Source organism: Phyllostomus discolor, chromosome 3, assembly GCF_004126475.2.
Source record: "Phyllostomus discolor isolate MPI-MPIP mPhyDis1 chromosome 3, mPhyDis1.pri.v3, whole genome shotgun sequence".
NCBI lineage: Eukaryota > Metazoa > Chordata > Mammalia > Chiroptera > Phyllostomidae > Phyllostomus > Phyllostomus discolor.
Genome location: NC_040905.2, coordinates 126,844,358 through 126,864,647, shown reverse-complemented (window position 1 = coordinate 126,864,647; position 20,290 = coordinate 126,844,358). Strand labels below are relative to the sequence as shown.

The 20,290-nt window shown below is 40.9% G+C and overlaps 2 protein-coding genes across 2 annotated transcripts in view; both read right to left on the bottom strand.

The window, feature by feature from the left end:
* The window catches only part of ACSM2B (acyl-CoA synthetase medium chain family member 2B), a 150,287-nt gene extending 138,839 nt beyond the window's left edge, over nucleotides 1-11,448 (bottom strand). Inside the window, 3 exon segments of the mRNA XM_036020103.1 lie at nucleotides 221-428; nucleotides 3,032-3,242; nucleotides 11,272-11,448. Of these exon segments, the coding sequence (XP_035875996.1) occupies nucleotides 221-428; nucleotides 3,032-3,242; nucleotides 11,272-11,448 (596 nt within the window).
* A 6,303-nt stretch (nucleotides 11,449-17,751) lies between these two features.
* Nucleotides 17,752-20,290, bottom strand: part of ACSM5 (acyl-CoA synthetase medium chain family member 5) — a 37,104-nt gene continuing 34,565 nt past the window's right edge. Inside the window, 3 exon segments of the mRNA XM_036020102.1 lie at nucleotides 17,752-17,871; nucleotides 18,269-18,298; nucleotides 18,300-18,392. Of these exon segments, the coding sequence (XP_035875995.1) occupies nucleotides 17,752-17,871; nucleotides 18,269-18,298; nucleotides 18,300-18,392 (243 nt within the window).

Below are 20,290 nucleotides of genomic sequence, written 5' to 3'. Positions count from 1 at the left end.
GCACTTCTCAGTTCTTTAAGGAACAATCCTGAAAGGCATTCGCTGTGCTTTCAGAAGGTCCCACTTATTCCCTGCAGTAACTCTTGTCATATTAATCTTTTCTTCCCTCCACAGTCCCTTTCCACAGTCCCACACTCTACTCCCTGGACCTCCCAAATAAAGCATCTGCACATAAGTGTTTGGTTCAGTTTTCACTTCTGATGAAAATCTATACAGATACTGTAATAATGTCTTGAATTCCAGCCACCCATCCTGACTTTTTTCAGACACCAGTATCTTTGTTTTCAGAGAAAGGCAGTCAGGTGCCACAGTGTCCATGGCCTGAGCCACTTCATCCCCAGCCACAATGGCCTTGGCCTTAGACACCTGCAGCCTGTAGAGTATGTCTTTGGCTCTAAGCTGGATAGTCCCAGGCATGAAGACAAGGCCTGAAAGTGAAATGGCTTAGAGATAACTGGAGGACTGTCTGTTTCCCTAGAGAAGTGTGATGTAGCAGCCAGTGGGTTCCAATGTGGGAAGAGAAGTTAGGGTAAGAAGTTCCAATAGTGACAGATGATTGACCAGAGAGTGATTTAAACACAGATTTCTCTGTATTGTCAGAGTTATAAGGGGTCTGACAACACCCTCTCACCCTCCTGTGTATGTGCACGTGCGCACACACATGCACACTGTCCTTCAGGAATTTTCTGTATCCAAACACTTTCCTGTAGTAATTAAAAAAAGAAGGAAAAACACTTGTAACTCTCTGTTTTACTGCAATACCACAGTGACCTAGCCAGGGACCCTAGATGCATTTTCTTAGGCTAGAGTGCCCTTAGCTTTTGTTTTCTATCTTGATGAGACTCCTGTGGTTTGTTTTGTTCTTTTGGAGAATAACAAGACTTGTTTCACTTTTTATGAAGCTGATTTTACATGTTTCTCTTGTTAAACAGCTTTACCTTTGGTTCACTGTCTTCCCACCCTCAACACTTTAGGATCCACATTGCAGACCTGGTGACTACCCTCAGATGTGTTACTATCATGGTAGCCCTACTGAATCTGAGTCTGATTTTCTTCAGACTATACTCTATCATAATATCACCTTTCTCTCATAGCCCATTCACTCTTTCCATAGGGCTTCAAGGTCCTACTACCTCTGATTCCTCTTCCTTTTTGACCACATATATGTCCTCCTCCTTATCGATGAGAATACCTGTTGTGTGTAAGGAAGACCATGAAGGTTGGAATGTGCATAAGGATTGATGATGCTACAGTTTCCTGAGGCTCTTTTTTACACCTCTTCACTTATCACTTCTTGTGTGTAAAGGTTGATAATTCTCAAATTTCTGTCTCCATCTCAAATGTTGTGTCTTAAGTCCAACTTCTTCTCACTTTTTTCCATGAGTATTTTTATTGAGATATAATTGACATATAATGTTGTACTAGTTTGAGGTATATATGTCAAATATCCATAGGTATATATATCACATATGTAAGATATATTAATTTGATATGTGTATACATTGTAAAATTATTACAAGTTAACAAAATTGCAATTTTTCTTTGTGATGAGAATTTTCATGATCTATTCGCTTTGAAACTTTCAAATATACAACACAGTATTGCTAACTATAGTCACCATGCTGTACATTACATCCTTACGATTTATATGTTTTATAACTGGAACTCTCTTCCCTCTTGAATATCAGTGGGTACTTCTGACTCAACAGTTACCAAATTGAACTTCTTATTTTTCATTGACATCCCATATCTGATTCATCCTGTGTTCCTCACTTCAGTGAAAGGCAGCCATGTCCACACAGTTACTCAAGCATCTGTGACTTCTTCAACCCCCTGGCTTTCTTCCTCTACCTTATGTCATCCACACACACACAAAAAGAAATAAACAACAACAACAAAAAACAAAACCTTGCTATCACTTTCCTCCTAATCATGTCTCAAATCTATCCACTTATCTCCATCTCCTTTACCCCATCCAAGCCAACATCATCCCTCCTCTCTTATCTGGGTTTCACACCCTGGCTTTTGCCCTCTTGATATCATCCTCTGTGCATTATTTACATTGACTTTTTTTAAATTTATTTTTTAGAGAGGGAAGGGAGGGAGAAAGAGAGAGAGAGAGAGAGAGAAACATCAATGTGCGGTTGCTGGGGGCCATGGCCTGCAACCCAGACATGTACCCTGACTGGGAATCGAACCTGCGACACTTTGGTTCCCAGCCCGCACTCAATCCACTGAGCTACACCAGCCAGGGCTTACATTGACTTTTATAAAAAGCATATGATCATGCCACTCAGTTCACCCACAGTTTCCCATCCTTCATGATATAAGGGTCCAGAACCCTTATCATGGCCCCCCAAGTTTCTGCCAGTTTACCATCTGACCATCTATTCAGGCACCTTTGCCACTATTTTCCCCTTGTTGCCTGGGCTCCAGGCACACAGATATCCTTTCAGGTTTCCTCATAATTTTCAAGCTTCTCTCCTCCCTTTGCTGTTTGCTCTGCTTGGAGCACTCCTCTATGCCTCCTTGCCTGGCCAAATTGAACTCATCCTGGTGTTTTCAGTCCAACTATCACTTCTACTGAGATATTTGTGACCCCTGTAAGTCAATAAGTTCAGTATACTAGTGCAAAAGGAGGCATGGACAGTATGTAACCAGGGCGTGGTTGTGTTCTAATAAAACTTTATTTATAAAAACAGGATGTAGGCAAGATTTTTAATAGGTTTTTATAAAATTTGCATGCCACTTATCAAAATTGTTATTAAATAATTATGTGTACTATTAATAGTTTCGTAGCTGTCTTCCTCTAAAGATGTGTAAGTCCTATGAGTACACAGGCCATGTTGTGTTCACCCTGTACTAGTTACCTCTATCATGATGCTTAGTAGATAGTTTGCTTAAATAAATACAAAGGTGGTTTCTACCCATCAGAAAGGAGAGCATGTTGTGTGAAGGGGGCATCTTTGGAGAGGAATGGTTGTATTTCTGCCACCAGTTTCTTTCACAACCTAGGTGGTGAATTACCAACCTGCTCGCATGCAGCCCAGAGTCACCAGCCAGCACTCAGGAACTCGGGGCAGCACCACTGCCACACGGTCCCCACACTGCAGGCCACATGCTCCCAAGAGTACATTGGCCACCTGTTGGCTGAGTTCACTCAGTTGACTGAAGTTCCACTTCACTTCATCGCCATCACCACTCACCCACCAGAGGGCTGGACCCAGGTGTCTGTTGCCAGCCTTAAGAAAGAGAAGGCCAGAGACATTGAAATAAAGGACAAACTGACAGCAACCAAAGGGGAACAGAGAAGGATACGTAGAGGAAGGTCTATCAAGTAACACGCATAAAGCACACATAGACAAAGCCAAAGGGGGTAGGTTTGAGGGTGGGAGGCAGGGCTGGGTGAGGTGGGGATAGTAGTTGGGTGAAAATGGAGACAATTGTACTTGAACAACAGTAAAAAAAAAGGAAAAGAAAGAGAAGACCTACTGTTTGGTGGGGGCTGGTGTGTAACTATGGGTAAAATTCCAAGTCTAAGAATTGCCACAACTATGCTTAGTACGCTTTTTGATCTCGAGACCCTTGTTCGCTCTTCAAAGGTATTAAAAACCCCTACAGAGATTTTATTTATATGGATTCTCTCTAACAATATTTAAATTAGATTTTATAAAGTGATAATATTGCATATCAATTTGGTTGTGAATGGAAAAATGAGATAAACAATCATAAAGCATAAAGCTAAAATGGCCTTCCTGAACTTTCATAATACTGCTGTGAATTTTTGTTTTTTGCTTCTTAAAGAACAGTTGTGATACACAGTTGGATTGGTATTTCTTTCTCAGCTCTCATGAATTAAAAAATAAACTGCCAATGGAACTGGAGAGCATTATGCTAAGTGAAATAAACCAGATGGTGATCTCAACTGTAAGTGGAACCTAATCAACAAAACAAACAAATGAGAAAATTGGAAACAGAGACTTGGAAATAAAGAACAAACTGACAGTGACCAGAAGGGAGGGAGGAGGGACATAATGGGGAAAAGAAGGGGAAGTTGCAAGCAAAAGAACATGAATAGAGGACTCCTGGGCAAAGACAATGGGGGAGATTGACTGTGAGAGTGGGGAAGTGACAGGATAGTGGTGAGCAATGGGGAAAAAGGTGGCACAACTGTAACTGAAACACAATAAATAAAAAATAAACAAATGAATAAACCTCCAATACATAATTAATGCAAATAGTGAAATTGAAAACAAAATCTGAGACCTTGTTCAGATTAATGTCAATTACTTGAATTGTACAGGTTCTTATAATTTATATTAAATTTTGATCATCCTTAATATCTTCCTTTTTAAGCATTTTTAATCTAAAAGTTATGATACAATTTGAATTTAGTCATTCTGTTTGTGTTTATAATTGTAAAGCCAGAAGGCTTGTTTGAGGTTTCTACAATTAGCCTGGAGGCAACTTGAATAAAGTTTTTAGTTAACTAATGAACAGTCACTGTTAATATTAATTTACATATACTCATCAATCTCCAAAGGCTAGTTATTCAATTTTAATTTTCAAAACTAACTGGAAGTCATGGAAGTTGATAAATATGGAAAATAAGGCTAATATTGTCATAGCATTTATATGTATGTATTTATTTATTTATTTATTCCAGTTCTGTAATGAAGAAGTGTCTGAATAATTTCTCTCTGTAAGTAGTACATCTTTTATTACTATTAATGACTGAATCACAATATTTATAGGAAATTGGCCACTATTTAAGTAGTATCTCTATTTCCTTATAATTAAAATTCTGTTCATAATTATAATTGAAAGAACCATTCATTATTCAGGAGTTAAGATGTGAAAAAATGTTAGGGTTAAACAAAACAAAATGTTAAAAAAATACCATATGATCTCATCTATAAGTGAAAAGTAATCAACAAGACAAGTGAGAAAAATAGAACCGAAGATATGGAGATAAATAAAAAACTGAAAGTGACCAGAGGGAAAGAAAGACAGAAATAATGGGAGAAAGAAAGGGAAAGGTCAAGTCAAGGAACGTGTATAAAAAATCCATGGACAAAGACAATGGGGTGGGGGAGGCTGAAAGTGGAAGACAGGATGTGAGTAGCACAAAGGAGAGTAATGGGAGGGAAATGGGGACAACTGTATTTGAAGAACAATAAAATGATTAAATAAATAAAAAACATTTCCATCACTCTAAAAATTAAAAGGAAGAAATATTTACTGTTAGAAATTAAAACTGAGAAATTTTATAAATGTGTGCTTTAAAAAATAACAGTCATAAATCCATTATATATTACTATAGGAGACCATTCTGCATGGCGTGGGCCCAGCTGCCACTTGGAGATGCAAAGGACCCTTGCCCATGGATAGGTTCTCCCATGGGGAATCAGGCCTGCATTGTACCTGGACTGCTATGAGACTTGCTTTTACTAAAACTCCCCCACCCTGAATTGAGACAACAAGTTCTTACTGTAACTTCCTAAAATCCATACTAAAACTCCCCAATATGGAATATAACCAGTTCAACCACATTTCCCTTTGCATTAGCAAATATCCTTCTGTGATGTGATTAGAGACATCCTCTCCTTTGTTTTCTGTAGAAGGTAACCACCTAAAGTGAACTTGTGCATAATAAATGAGGACCATAATGTAATGTTCCCAAAAAAGCAATAAAAGCTTGTCAAAGCAAGGGTTGGGGAGCTCTCCTCTTGAGAGAGTGGCCGAGGTGCTCCGAGGAGCTATCCTCTTGAGAGAGAAGCCATGCCATCCCTTTTCCCCCACAGGACTTGGTAGTCCATGTGAATTTGTTGTGTCTCATCCATAATGCCGTGGACCCCACAAGCTGGGGTCTGCATCACCTGGTGCCCAGGAACAGGGATCCAGGACTACAAGCCAAACAACACACCAACTTGGTTGGAGTATGCACACATCAGCCCAGGTAAGAAGGGACTCACAACACCCAGTGCTTTTTGGTTAGGTCACAGGGTGTGTTGGATTTTGGAGGAAAATGGTTTTCTTCCTAGTCACTCTCTCTTGCAACTGCTTTGTGACTGTACCTTCTTTAGTAAGCAGGAGCCTTGCTCCCTCTCCTAAGTATTTGCTGCAACCTTGAGTGCAGAGGTGGAGTAGTTAAGAGACACAAGGGCACTCACTGCAACACTGTAAAAACACCCACAAGCCGATCCCCATGGCACAACATCCAACTAGGTCTAGGCTTGGGAGAAAGAGCAGAGATTTTCCTTTTAATCAACTTTAAAAACAACTAGTTACAGGAAAATTTACAAGCATCTCAGCAAATTCTTTCTTTTAAGCTGCTTCTTGTGGTCCTGTCAGTCTTCCCTTTTCCCTCTGTCTGCCTGAATAAGTGTTTAAAGGTACAGGTGGAAAAAGAGCAAAATTGAGATTGGTTTTGTAGTCACTGTGCTTGCTGTGAGAGGAATTTCAGAAAAAGGTTCTTTTATTTGTTAAAAAAATTTCTTTCAAGTTTCCTGTGAATCCTCAGCCATGGGGAATGGGCTCTCTAAGGAACAAGAGCAATGTTTTAAGCTAGCTCAGCATCTATGGGGCTGTTGAATGTCTCCCAGATAAGGTATCTCCAGACTTAGTTATTTAGGAAAAAGTTGGGCAGACGTTGAAATAACACCAGGTTTGTGATAAGATTCTAAGGTTAGTGTCTCACTCCCTCCTTTAGAGGATTTAACTTGAAAATACTGGTTTGCTTGAATTTTGTTTTTGTTTTGAAAGGAATGGCTCATTCTCAAAATATTTTGCTAAATCTCTAGTAAATAGAATAAGATCTCTAATGTTGTTAGAGATCTTATGATATGTAAGGACTCTCTTATGATATATAAGGACTCTACTCAGAAAGAGTTTAAATTGATTGTTTAAAGAAGGAAAAAGATCTCACTTCACTCAAACAGTAAAAAGAGCAGGAAGAAAAACAATGAGAAAATGTGTCTTTTAACCACTCTGAATCTTCCTTATGGAGGTCCAGGGAATGCTTCAGTCCTCAGAAACAGCTGTGCTAAGATTATTATCCTCCGTCCTTCTTCTACAGCCTCCCTGAAGTTGTCAAGGGCGCTAGATAATGAGAAGGCTCACTTTTGAGTACACTCAAGGAATACAGTAATCAATAAGAATTAAAAACAACAACAAGAAAAGTAAATGTATTTTCCAGTGGAGAAAAACCTTTCTCTGAAAGTTATGAATGTGTTCATAAATCTGTCAATCTAAAGCATGCTGTAAGTGGGATGAGGGTTTGTGACATGTTAAAAAAATATTAAGAATCCTCCTTGTTTATGCCAAAGGTGTAACCCTTTATTGTAAAAATGAAATACAGGGGTACTGTCTCCTGGGGAGAATTAGCCCTTCTCCATGGAAGATTAAGTATCACTTTTTAACTCAGTACCTGTAAACACTGATCTTTTCCTTCGGGAAGAACTGGCTGTTCTCCCGGAGGGAATGGTTAGTCAGTTGAGTCACAAAAGGCCCTCAGTGTGTAACCATTTTTGTCGAAAACATATTTAAACAGAGCATCCCCCCATCTTTTCCATGTTCCTTGAAAACTCTGAACCTAGGAGCTACCACGTCCTGAGAACAAAAGGGCAATTAACTTGCTGCTCAAACTCATTGCAGCTTGCAGAAATAGCCAGGCATTCTGAAAACAATTTAATATTCCTTGTTCCCAAGCTAAGCATATTATTAAAGAATGTTCTGATTGCCAAGCCCTTAGCAAGGCACCCCCATCTACAGGAATTAATACTCGAAGACTAAGTTCTCAAATAATTTGGGAAACAGAAGTCACTCATTACGCTCAGTTTGGAAAATTCAAATTCGTTCATATTTCTATTGATACTTCCTCTGGTGCCCTACAAGCATCTACTTTAACAGGAGAATCTGCTAAAAATATACAAGCCCATTGGCTTGAGGCCTTTAGTAATTTAGGATGGCCTCAGCAAATTAAAGCTGATAATGGCCCTGGATACCTTGCCTATTCTACTCAGGTTTTTCTTCAGCATTGGAATATCTTACATAAAACAGGAATACCTTACAATCCAAAAGGTTAGATAATTGTAGAATGGGCTCATCATACCCAGAAGATAAAAATCTTCTTAAAAAAAAAAAAAAAAAAAAAAAAAAAACAGAAAAAGGGGGAGTCATGAGTCTTTCCCCCCAAATTTGATTATGTTAGCCATGTTTACATATAATTTTCTAAATTGTGATGAATCACGTTGTGATTCACTTTGGATTTCTCAATCCAATTGAGAAACATTTTCAGAAGAAAGAGCCAAAGTCATCTTATCCTCAGGTTTTATATAGAGATTCCCTGGGAGATGGCTATTGGCAGAGCCCTGTAGATCTCTTAACTTGGTGGAAGAGGGTATGTGTGTGTTTCCATTCCTACAGGTCCTATCTGGCTATCAGCCAAAAGAGTAAAGCCTTATCATGAGTAGGATAGATGCTAAGCTCTGCTACCGAGGTCCAAGAACCAATTGACTGAGAGACCAGATGGCCCAGCTGACCTTGAACAACCAGAAGGAAAATAAATATCCACAGCACCACTCATGGGACTGGGCTGCCAACAGAGGAGAATGGGGCCTGCCCCAATGACAGGGGCCACGGCTCAAGTGCCTCCTGCAGAGGGCAACAACCCCTCAGTGTCCCATAATGTTCCCTTTAGGTGTGTCCCCACCACATGGGGGAGACATTGAGGCTCTTAATGCTCAAGTAAAGGCCTTATCAAACAAAAAGTGTTCCAGACCCTCCACAATAATTTACAATGGCTGAACCCTAAAAACTGGTTCAATGGACTGAATTTATGAGTTTGGGTCATGTCAGCCCTTGGATGCCTCCTTGTCTTAATTTTTATTTGTGCTTTATGATGTATATGGAGGTTGTTTTCTTGATATTGCATTCAGTGACAGCAAATAATAGGTTTCATAGGCTTAACAGCTACAATTGCATTCACAAAAACAAAAAAAGGGGGAGATTAGATGTTGGGGACCACCCTGCCTGGTTTCAGAAGCTGTAAACCCCCATGGCTAAGGATGATTGAGAGACCTTGAGACCCCAATCTACTAAGGAGATGAAGCTTATCTCCCTGTCAGGAGCACCGCTTCTGCTCACTTTACTTCACCCTGCCAGACTCCCAGCTCATGATTGGTTAATCAATGATGGGTAAGATTCCTCAAGGGAAGGATAATCTAAGACAAGCAGGATCATGAGGGGGCCCTCAGGGAAGGACTTGGGGGGCTATAGAAAAAGTGGGTGATGGACTCTCGCCCCTCAGCTTTGACATAGCCTGAGTCCTCATTCTGTGCAAGAAGTCTTCTAATCTCTTGGCTTCCTTACTTTCCCTGTTCCACCTAAGCCTGAAACAGTGCAGGAGGTGGGTGCAGCCCTATTCTGGAAAGGATGGATTCTCCTTGGCGATCAGACCTAAGAAAGAATGCATACAATCCCATGAAACCTGCTTTGCTAATACCCTCAATTTAAACGACAAGGGTCCAAGCCTGAAATGAGTTTGTTTCCCCAAAGATTTAAGGCCCTTTGGCTATCTGACCCTGACTCAAAATAGGCCCTCAGAGTTCTTTAAATGTTATCTATTTGATCATTACCGCCTGACAATGATTGATAGGCCTAACCTGAGAATTTTGGTCTTTGGAACCACTGGTTGCTTACTGATTACAATAATGCTCTGTGTACTTTGATGCATTTGCAAATTATTTTCCCAGGGTCGTGTGAGAGACCAGTCAGTAGCAAGCTTTGTGGGATCTATAGTGGTCATAACTAAAAACAAAGGGGAAATATAGGAGACCATTCTGCATGGTGTGGGCCCAGCTCCCACTTGGAGATGCACAGGACTCATGCCCACCGATAGGTTCTCCCATGGGGAATCAGGCCTGTATTGTACCTAGACTGCTATGAGACTTGCTTTTGCTAAAACTCCCTCACCCTGAATTGAGGCAGCAAGTGCTTACTGTAACTTCCTAAAGTCTCTGCTAACTCTCCCCAGTATGGAATGTAACCAGTTCAACCACTTTTCCCTTTGCATTTTCAAATATCCTTCTTCTGTGATGTTATTAGAGGCATCCTCTCCTTTGTTTTCTGTAGAAGGTAACTACCTAAAGTGAACCTGTGCATGATAATAAAGTGAATCTGTGCATAATAAAGTAAACCATCATATAATGTGTCCAAAAAAGCAATAAAAGCTTGTCAAAGCAAGGGTTGGGGAGCTCTCCTCTTGAGAGAGTGGCTGAGGTGCTCCGAGGAGCTATCCCCTTGAGAGAGAAGCTGTGCTGTCCCCTTTCCCCCACTGGACTTGGTGGTCCATGTGAATTTGCTGTGTCTCAGCCATAATGCTGGGGATCCCATGAGTTGGGGGTCATGTCATATTACCACAAATAAGATGTGGTTCAATAAGGAAGTATACTTTCTGAAACAACAAAAAATGAGAAGAGTGTCATTTTTTCACAATTTTGCAAGTCTCTTTAACATCTTCTTTAATAAAAGACAAATTCTCTTTCTATCTCTGCATTCAGTTTTTGTTGTACCACCTGTCTGTAGCTTCTGAAAAATGCTACTGCATACTTGTAAAAGAGTGACAATGAAAAAAAATAAATAAATGTTATAGATAGATCCATCTATCATATATATATGGCAGATACACCTCTTTCCTTATCCATACCAAGAGGAATCCTTTCATCCTCCAGAAAGGCACAAAACCTCAGAGGGAAGGCAATGGCAGGGCCAGCAATAGACAGGGTGGAGTTCTAGAAGTGTAGGGTGGGAAGGGAAATAGAACTTTTCTCATCAATCTTTTTCTGATGCTTTATGTTGGAGTCCTTTTGACAGGCTCTTCCTAGTGACCATCCTGCTTGTTTACTCTTAATGACAGAAAAGGCTGTTGATTCTCTCTTATTAAACCCAAATCTGCCTCCTCTATGACCCCCAACCCACTAGTCCTTTACTCATCCTAGGAGATCATAACAGAGCATGTGAAGTATGTGTAGGCAGAGTGTGTATCAGCTACCCAGGGACTTACCATATTGCTTCACCTGCACCAATTTCCCATGCCCTTCTTTTTGCCCACCTCATGCTTTCTGGTTCCCACCCCATACTGCCTTCATGAGATATGAACCTCATAGCACATAATAGTACCTGACATGCAATGTGTTCAATATATTAAATATGGATTAATTAATAAACTCAGCACAACCTCCAAACTCTGTCTCTCCTCTACCCCATTACCTTCTCCATGCCAGCCCAGTAATCCATCACACCACTTGCAAAGTTAAAGTTAGCAGGAACTTCCTGGTGGCCCCACTGCAGAGATGCAAGTTGCTTGGTATGAATGTGGACAGTGCGACAGGCCATCTGAGTCCTCCATAGCATGCAAATCCCCTGGAATTTTTGTAGCCAATGCATAGTCAGACCTGTGAAGGAAAGATGACATGGAGGTGAATCTTTCCTATATAGACTGCTCTACTAGTCATCAGCTGCTTACGGAGATTAACCCCAACCTTACAAAGTTCTTCCAGAAATGAATTTGTTGTGGTTATGCGTCAACTGGAACTCAGCATTTATTTCAGTCTGGCATGCCATTCTCCAAAAGTACAACACCCAGTCTTATATTCCACCTCTCTGGCACTTCTGACAGTTTTGTGAACACTCAGTTCCATGTAAAAAAAAATCCCTTTATTCTTAAAATACGGTGGTAAGGTAGACTGAATTGTTATTCCCAACAATTTACCCCCTCCTTGTATTAGGATTATATATCCTCATTTATTTTCATGTGACTTGCCCAGGGTCTCTCACTGACTGTGCCTTGTCCATGAGATGTGAGTGGATGTGACTATGTGGTTCATCAGAAACCCTTGCGTTTCTGCCCTCAATCATGAATATAGCATATCCCAGGTAGGTGCTCTAACTTTGGCCTGGTCCCAGAATCATAAAACATACGGAGTAGAGTTCAGTCTAGCATAGCCACAGCCCACTCACAGACCCATGGGGAAATATATGTGAGGTTCTAAGCTCCTGAGATGTTTGGATGTTGGTTACTACAGTAAATATTGACTAATACAATTAATATCTATTTCCTTCTATTGAACCTAGAACACAGCAACTAATACACAGAATCACTTCAGAAATTATAACTGTTGTCATTGTTGCTTTCATCTATGTCTTGGCTCCAGGGACAGCAGTATCAAGGCTGTGTAGGCTGGCTCTGAGTACCAACATGTGTACCTTGATAGAGACGAAGAATTTAAGTCTAATGGTCTTTAATTTAAGGGATCCAGCCAGGAGTCTCACCAGTTAACTGGATGCCCATTTCCTATTGTCTGGTCAGCAACAGCCAGAATGCTCAAGGTCTCTGAAACTTGTGCATCCTCTCTTATATTCTGAAAGAACAGAAGTGTAAAATTCTTTAGCAACTTCTAATTAAGAATATTTATTGCTTTTTTCCCTGATGGTTTCTCTCTCTTTCCATGACTGATTTTCTCATTCTTCAAGTCTCACCTCCTCATAAGGCCCTCCCTCCTCAACCATCACTCAATTCCCATCCCCCTTTGACTGGCCTTCTCCCAGCCACCTCATTCTTTCCCTTTTGCCATGTTAAAGACACATTCTCCTTTGCCCATTGCTGCCTCCTCAATAAGACCTGGCAGATACTTCTTTTCTAGAGCCCTACAGATTGCAAACTGGTGTTTCCTGAAGATTTTCAGTCTCTTGGAGAGCGCTGGTTTCTAAGGACAGGTTTATGCTATTAAGAGGCATGATCCGATCATTCCATTCCCTGAAATGGTGCTCACCTGCCATGTCCTCTTAGGAAGCCTCTCTAAGATTTTTTGGTACACTCTCCTCCTGAGAAGACAGTTACAGAATTCCTATAACCTTAGAGGAGAGCACAGATTACCAGGCAGGCAGATCAAGAGTCCCTGGAAATTTCAGGGAAGGCATAGCTAATCATTACCTGTGGACAGTCGCAGAACCTTACTTAGGATAGCATAAATCCTCCTAGCCATGCATGGTGCAGAGTAAGCACTCAGTAAATCCTAGTGACTGCAGTTTAGAATGGGAGACTTGCATCTGGACTCAAATTCACTTTCATGGAATGAGCATTTAAAGTTATTGACTGTTTCTACTGATCATATGGGTGCAGCAGATTTGGGGAATGAGGGTCATGATCCTGGAAACAGTAAGTAGGGTCCCACAAATGGAAATAAACTCAAGAAAAGTCATTTGTCTTCCAAGAAATAGGGGCAAAATTACACATGGGTACATTTGGTTTGAAAATGATAAGGGGCTCAAGTGTTGAAAAATTTTAGTTTAAGGTCAATAGTTATAAGCCTAGTAAGTAATGCATATATTAAAGCTATTGTTTTTCAGGAACTATAGATAAGACCCACCACTCCTGAGAGAGACAGCTGACCTCCTGGGGAACCACTAAAAATTACAAGATGCCTCCACTTGTCTCCCACCTGGGGAACAAGTGGAGGCATCTGGGCCATTGTGCTCCATGGAGAGACAGATGACCACCCACCCCAGGGAACAGCTAACTGCCTAGGGCGAGAATGCTGCAGTTTTCTTTGATCTAATTTCTCCTGAATTTCAAAACCCCTCATTGTACCTTGTATATTTCCTGTTATAAAAATGCTAGCTTGAAAGAAAAATGTAAGATGGTCTGTTAGAATATGAACATGCTGTCTCCTCAGAATGCCAGCCATCTGAATAAAGTGGCCATAAAGATTCAATTCCTGTCTCTGCTTATTGGGTTCAGTATGTGACAGGCAGAATGAATGCTGGTGTTTTCTGGCTTCAAAAACTCTGGAGCCAAGTTTCCCAGGATAACCATGGAAAAATGTCTTCCCCTTGTCAATTAATCAATAGTCAATATGTACTTAACTGCTGCTCTTAGGGGGACACAGAGTTGACCAAGACAGATCCTTCCCAGTCTGGGGCTGATACTGATGCAGACACCGGCCTGCAGTGTCCGGGTCATTATGGATGAAATGAGACATTCACACAGACTACCGAGTCCTGTGAAGGAAAAGGGACAGCATGGCTGATCTCTCAAGGGGAGCAAAAGCCTTGGCCCTTGCTGTGACAGGCCTTTATTTCTCTTCTCTGCACATTACATGATGGTCCTCATTTACTATGCACAGGTTCTCTTTAGGTGGTTACCTTTTACAGAAAACAAAGGAGCCAATGCTGCTAATCACATCACAGAAGAGGGATATTTGCAAATGAAAAGGCAAAAGTGGTTGAACTGGTTACACTCATCCTTGGAAGGTTTAGCATGGATTTTAGGAAGTTATTTTGCAGTAAATGTCCTCAATTCAGGGTGAGGGAGTTTTTTAGCAAAAGCAAGATTCAAAGCAGCCTAGGCACACTGCAGGCCTGATTCCTCATGGGAGAACCTATCCGTGGGTGTGGGTCTTGTGCATCTCCAAGTGGAAGCTGGGCCCACGCCATGCAGAATGATCTCCTATAGGAGACAGCTAATAACATGTCAAATGATTAAGTTTATTTTAGATACTGTTAAGAGTAGTCAGAGGTCAGATCATATCACACTTCTGCTTAGCAGTCAGCAGTGAGTCCCAATTTCATGCAAAAAAAAAAAAAAAGGTCAAAATATTTACCACATCATCCAAGGTCTTACATTTTCTTAACACAGCCTCCTGTTCTCCCTGGCTGATTGTCCTCTTGTTTTACAGCTCACTCACTGCACATCAGCCCACTGGCCTTCTTCTGTTTCTAGAAGGCACAGCTTGTGTCAGTGCATTTACACCTGCTGATTTCTCAAACCACTTTTCCCCAGATACCTATGGATAACTCCCTTTCCTCCTTTAAATCTTTGCTAAAGATTTTTACCACTTTCTCAATGAAGCTTACCTTGATCACCTGCCAAATTATGACCCACCTTCTAACTGGTTCTGCCTCCCACATTACCCAGAACTATTTTCTCCCTAATACTCATCGTTCTTTAACCTTATTTTTTGTTTCCATGTCCTTCCTTTAGAATCTAATATGAGTTCAGAACATTTTGCCTGTTTTGTTCATCAGTTTAGCTCCAGAACCTAAAAGGGACGTCCAACCTGTGGCCTGTGGGCCACATGCAGCCCAAGATAGCTGTGAATGTGGCCCAACACAAAAGTGTAACTTTACTTAAAACACTATGAGGTTGTTTTGTAATTATGTGTTGCAATGTATTTAATATGTGGCCCAAGACAACTCTTCTTCCAGTGTGGCACAGAGATGTCAAAAGGTTGGACACCTGTGATTTTAGCAGGTGCTCAGTTAACATTTCAGTGAATGAATAAGGGTTTTAAAGTAAAACACAGGCTGAGGATATGGGAAAAAATACAACACACACCCTGAGTAAGGCTGAGATGGGGAAGAGGAATAGCTCTAACCTAGATTTAAACTTAGATTTATAATGGACTAATCAATTTAATACCTGAAAATGAAATGGCTTGAGAAGGAATAAAATTATAAAGAATCCGCCTAAGCATATACAGTCCCTTGAGTGGGGAAGAGAGAGTAGATATAGTAGGTCTAAATATCCAGTGGTAGAAGAAAATATTATAAAGCTATTTTCTGACTGTAGTCAATATTTCCATGATTTTTGCCACAATGTGGTTAGGTAGAGCATCCTGAGATCCCCCAAAATATTCCTGGCATTGGGACATGCTGATCAGGGGACAATTTGTGGAAGAAATGATTTAAATGCTGAGTCACAGGTATAGTTGATCCCTCAGGCCAGAAAGAGGCAAATAAAAGAAGGAAAGTGAGTCCAGTAAGGAAAAGAGACTGAAAAGGGAGGCAGAGGTCTTGGCAGGGTCTCAACTTGACAACAGAGGGAGGGAAGTCACAGACAGAGGTTTCTAGGTCAAATTACCCTGAGATTCAGTATTTCATCTGTTAAATGGAGATTCTAATACTTTTTTTTTTCCTTAGGGTTATATGAGAACTAGCTTAGATCAGATTCCCTAACGTGGGTTTGACAAGGTGATAGTTTTCATGTTCGTGATTATTTTGATGTGCATTAGGAAAAAGTGAACAGAACTCTAGGCTCATCCCTAAATGACTATCATATTGCTTATGGGGAAGATACTTTATGAGCTGATTTGGATTTCGATCTAGATGGTGAAATAGGTAAATGTAATACTAGTAATCCTCCCACAACCACATCAAAATTACAATGAAACTACAGAACAACCATCATTTGGAACCACCTGAAGCCTAGCTAAACAGAATTCCTAAAACTTAGGGTACAAAGAGGAAGCCACATTGAGATTGGAAGGAGGGGCAGAAACACAGAATGGTCTGGTCCCACACCCATGTGTGGTAGTTAAAAATCAGGAGAGATATCTTGGCTGTGGAGATCTCCACTGAGGAGTGAGGGTCCCAGTACCACACCAGGCTCCCAACCCAGTATTCCAATGCCAGTAAGTCCCCATAACTTCTGGATCTGAAAACCAGCAGGAATTGTGGCTGAGCGAGATGTAGTGTTTTTGGAGTCCCTGGCAGTTCCCTTTAAAGGGCTCCTCTGTATATACACTTACTCAGACTTACTTATTCTGAATTCCAGAGCTGTGGAAGTATCTCAAAAGACACAAGGAATATAAGGGGAGGGACTAAATATATATATTGGGTGGGACCAGGCCTCAAAGAATCACAAGGGTGGGGCAAACAGTGTGAGCAAGGTTGATGAAGTCAGATATGGTGCCAGCTCTGTTGCTCTGTAGGGAAAGGGTTCAGAAAAGGAATGGTGACCTTTGTCAGCACTTCTGTCTAGTAAAAAGCTGCTCCCCAGCTTTCACCCTGATGCAGGACAATTCACTTCCTCCCCATATTTCTCTGGTGCCTTTCATTGGCTGCCCTCCCCCACCACTGAAAATCAGAAAGAATGAGTCTGAGTAAGTCTGTGCATGGGCTCCTTAAGAGGAATTGTCAGCAAGTCTAGCAGTTTCTGTTTTCTGCAGCATCAATTCCTGCTGGCTTTTATAACCAGAAGTTATGGCAATTTCTCTTTCTGACACTGGAACTTTAGACTGGGTTCTCTGGTGTACAACTGTGACCCTTTGCCCCTGAGATATCCCTCCCAATTTTTACCTACCACACATGGGTGTGGGGCCAGCCTGTTACACATCTCTGCCCTGCCTAACAGTCTTGATGTAGTTTCTTCTTTAACTCTGTAGTGTTAACACTTTCATTCAGCTTGATTTCTGATGGTTCTGAATGATGGTTGTTCTATAGTTCAGTTGTAATTTTGATGTGGCTGTGCAAGAGGCAAATTATGTTTATCTATGCCCCAAAGATGGAATTTCTAAGCTAAAAGCATATGGACAAATTTTTATGGCCCTAAAAAAAATGATTATGAAATGTTTTTTTCAAAAGGTTCAAGTGGTTATACTCCCATTGTCATTGAATGAGCTTACAAGTGCCTTGAGGCTATGATGACCTCTCCTTCAGAGGGCCAACTGACAGCTCTCAAGCAGTAAGCTCCATAAACAGTTGCTAAAGATGCCTCCAGAATGGAAGTCAAGCCCTAAAACTTTTTTGGCTGGACAGCGGTTGAACACTCTGGGTCAGTGTTGCTTCTCTGCTCTCTTCCAGGATCATCCAGTGATTCAAGAGAGGCCCACTTGAAAACTGAAAACCTTTCATGTCAGTAGGGTAGAAGGGATGATGCTCCAAGTGGTGACTAACCAGAGATCCCACCAATCAATCCCTCCTAGCACCATTAGAGGCTTGTGGGATCTTTTGGGGGTTGCATCTCATCTCTCTACTCTTGGCTCCCCTATTTACTCCTTTGTATCTTTCCAGCAACCATCTGTGGCAATTCTGAAACAAAGGCCACATAGTGACCATAGAACAAAAATCAAAATGCTTTGAAATTATCATTTCCCAGGAAGGTTTTTGGCTTGAAAAGACCAGTATACCCTGCCATTTCATTGGACAGCCTCCAAGATTTGTAGTTTTCTCAAAAAGCAACAATTGAAGCAGTGAGACCCTGGAGCACACAATCCCTACAATAGCATTTTAGCAACTCCTCTAATCAGATTTATGGTCACCTCTTAGAGTGGGAGAAAAATCTGCTTCGGGGAGTGCCCAGTGCAGAAATAGAGAGAAATGGCTGAAGGAGCAGGTTAGGGTTATTTGTGTACTCATCTCCTCAGGGCCAAAACCTGAGGGAGTGTGCCCACTTGATTTCCCAATTTATTATGTCCTAGAGCTTCACCCTGCTGGGGTACTTGTATGGAGGGAGGCATCACTCTTTTCACATGACCCTGCAGTTCCTGGGTTAGTTTCTCTGGATCATGAGAGGAGTAGGCTGGATAAAAGACTCTACATTCCTCTACAATCTGCCAGAACCAAAACAAAACAATAGGGCCTTGGGTGAAAACTCTTAACCTGGGCTGTGAGTAAAGTGCTCACCTTTACAAGTCCAGAAATGAGGTTCTACCAGTTCCTTGGGCTCAGCCAGTGAGGTGGACAAACAGCATTTTTTTTCTGTTGCCTGCCTTTCAAGTCAATGCTATTGGGGAGCATTGACTTTTGTGAAAAGATTTCAGACTTCCACCTATTTCCAAACAACTCCCCAGACACCATGAGGAGCCAACATGTTTCTCTTAAGTTGCAAATGCTTTGGAGAGAGTTCCATAAACTCTTAGAGCTCATTACTTACAGGTAGTCCAGATAGGTAGGATTGGGATGAAATGAAGGTGAATTTTCCATCCTTCACAGAGTATTGCAAAAAATCAAAAAAGATGGAAGACTCTCAAACTCTTTTTTACAAAGCCAACATCATCCTAATCCCCAACCCAGATAAAAACACAGTGAAGACAGAAAACTTCATTCATTTACTGATGGGCATTTGGGTTGCTTCCAGTACTTGGCTATTGTAAATTGTGCTACTATAAACATTGGGGACATAGGTTTTTTTAGATTGGTGTTTCAAGGCTCTTGGGATACACTCCCAGGAGGAGAATTGCTGGGTCAAAAGGCAGTTTCAGTTTTAGTTTCCTGAGGAAACTCCACACTGTTTTCCATAGTGGTTGCACCAGTCTGCAATCCAACCAACAGTGAACTAGGGTTCCTTTTTCTCCACAACTTCTCCAGCATCTGTTTGTTGCTTTGTTTATGATGGCCATTCTGAACAGTGTGAAGTGGTATCTCATTGTGGTATTAATTTGCATCTCTCTGAAGGCTAATGATACTGAGCATCTTTTCATATGTCTCTGGACCCTCTGTATGTCCTCCTTGGAGAAGTGTCTGTTCAAGTCCTTTGCCCATTTATTAATTGGATTGTTTGTCTTCTTAGAGTGGAGTCCTGTGAGTTCATTATATACTTCGGAGATCAAACCCTTATCTGAGGTATCATTGGCAAACATTTTTCCCATATCGTTGGCTCTCTTTTCATTTTAATACTGTTTTCTCTAGCCATGCAGAAGCTTTTTATTTTGATAAGATCCCATTTATATATTCTTTCCTTTATGTCCCTTGAGAACAAGCTGACAGTGATCAGAGAGGAGAGGGGAGGGGATAATGGGGGGAAAGAGTGAAGGGTTTACAGGAACAATTATAAAGAAAAAATAGACAACAAGGAAGATGGAAATGGAGGGGGAGGTAAAGAGGGCTGAAGTGGTGGGGGGAAGTGATGGGGATCCAGAAAACTGTACTTGAACAATAATACAAAAAAATAAAAATAAAAAAGAGAGAAAAAATTTAAAAAGAACACTTTAGGCCAATATTGCTGATGAATATAGATGCTAAAATCCTCAACAAAATATTGGCAAACCAGATCCAGCAATACATTAAAAAGATTATACACTATGACCAAGTGGGATTCATCCCAGGGATGCAAGGAGGGTACCATATTTGCAAATAAATAAACGTAATACATCACATAAACAAAAGCAAAGACAAAAAAATCACTTGATCATATCAATAGATGCAAAAATAGCATTTGATAAGGTACAGCACCCATTTATGATAAAAACACTCAGTAAAGTGGGAATAGAGGGAGCATTCCTCAACATAATGAAGGCCATATATGAGAGACCAACAGCCAACATCATACTCAATGGACAAAAACTTAGAGCTTTCCCACTAGGATCAGGAACAAGACAAGGATGCCCACTTTCACCACTTCTATTCAGCATAGTATTGGAAGTTCTAGCCACAGCAATGGGTCAAGAAAAGGAATCCAAATAAAAGGCATCCAAACTGGGAAAGAGGAAACAAAACTGTCATTGTTTGC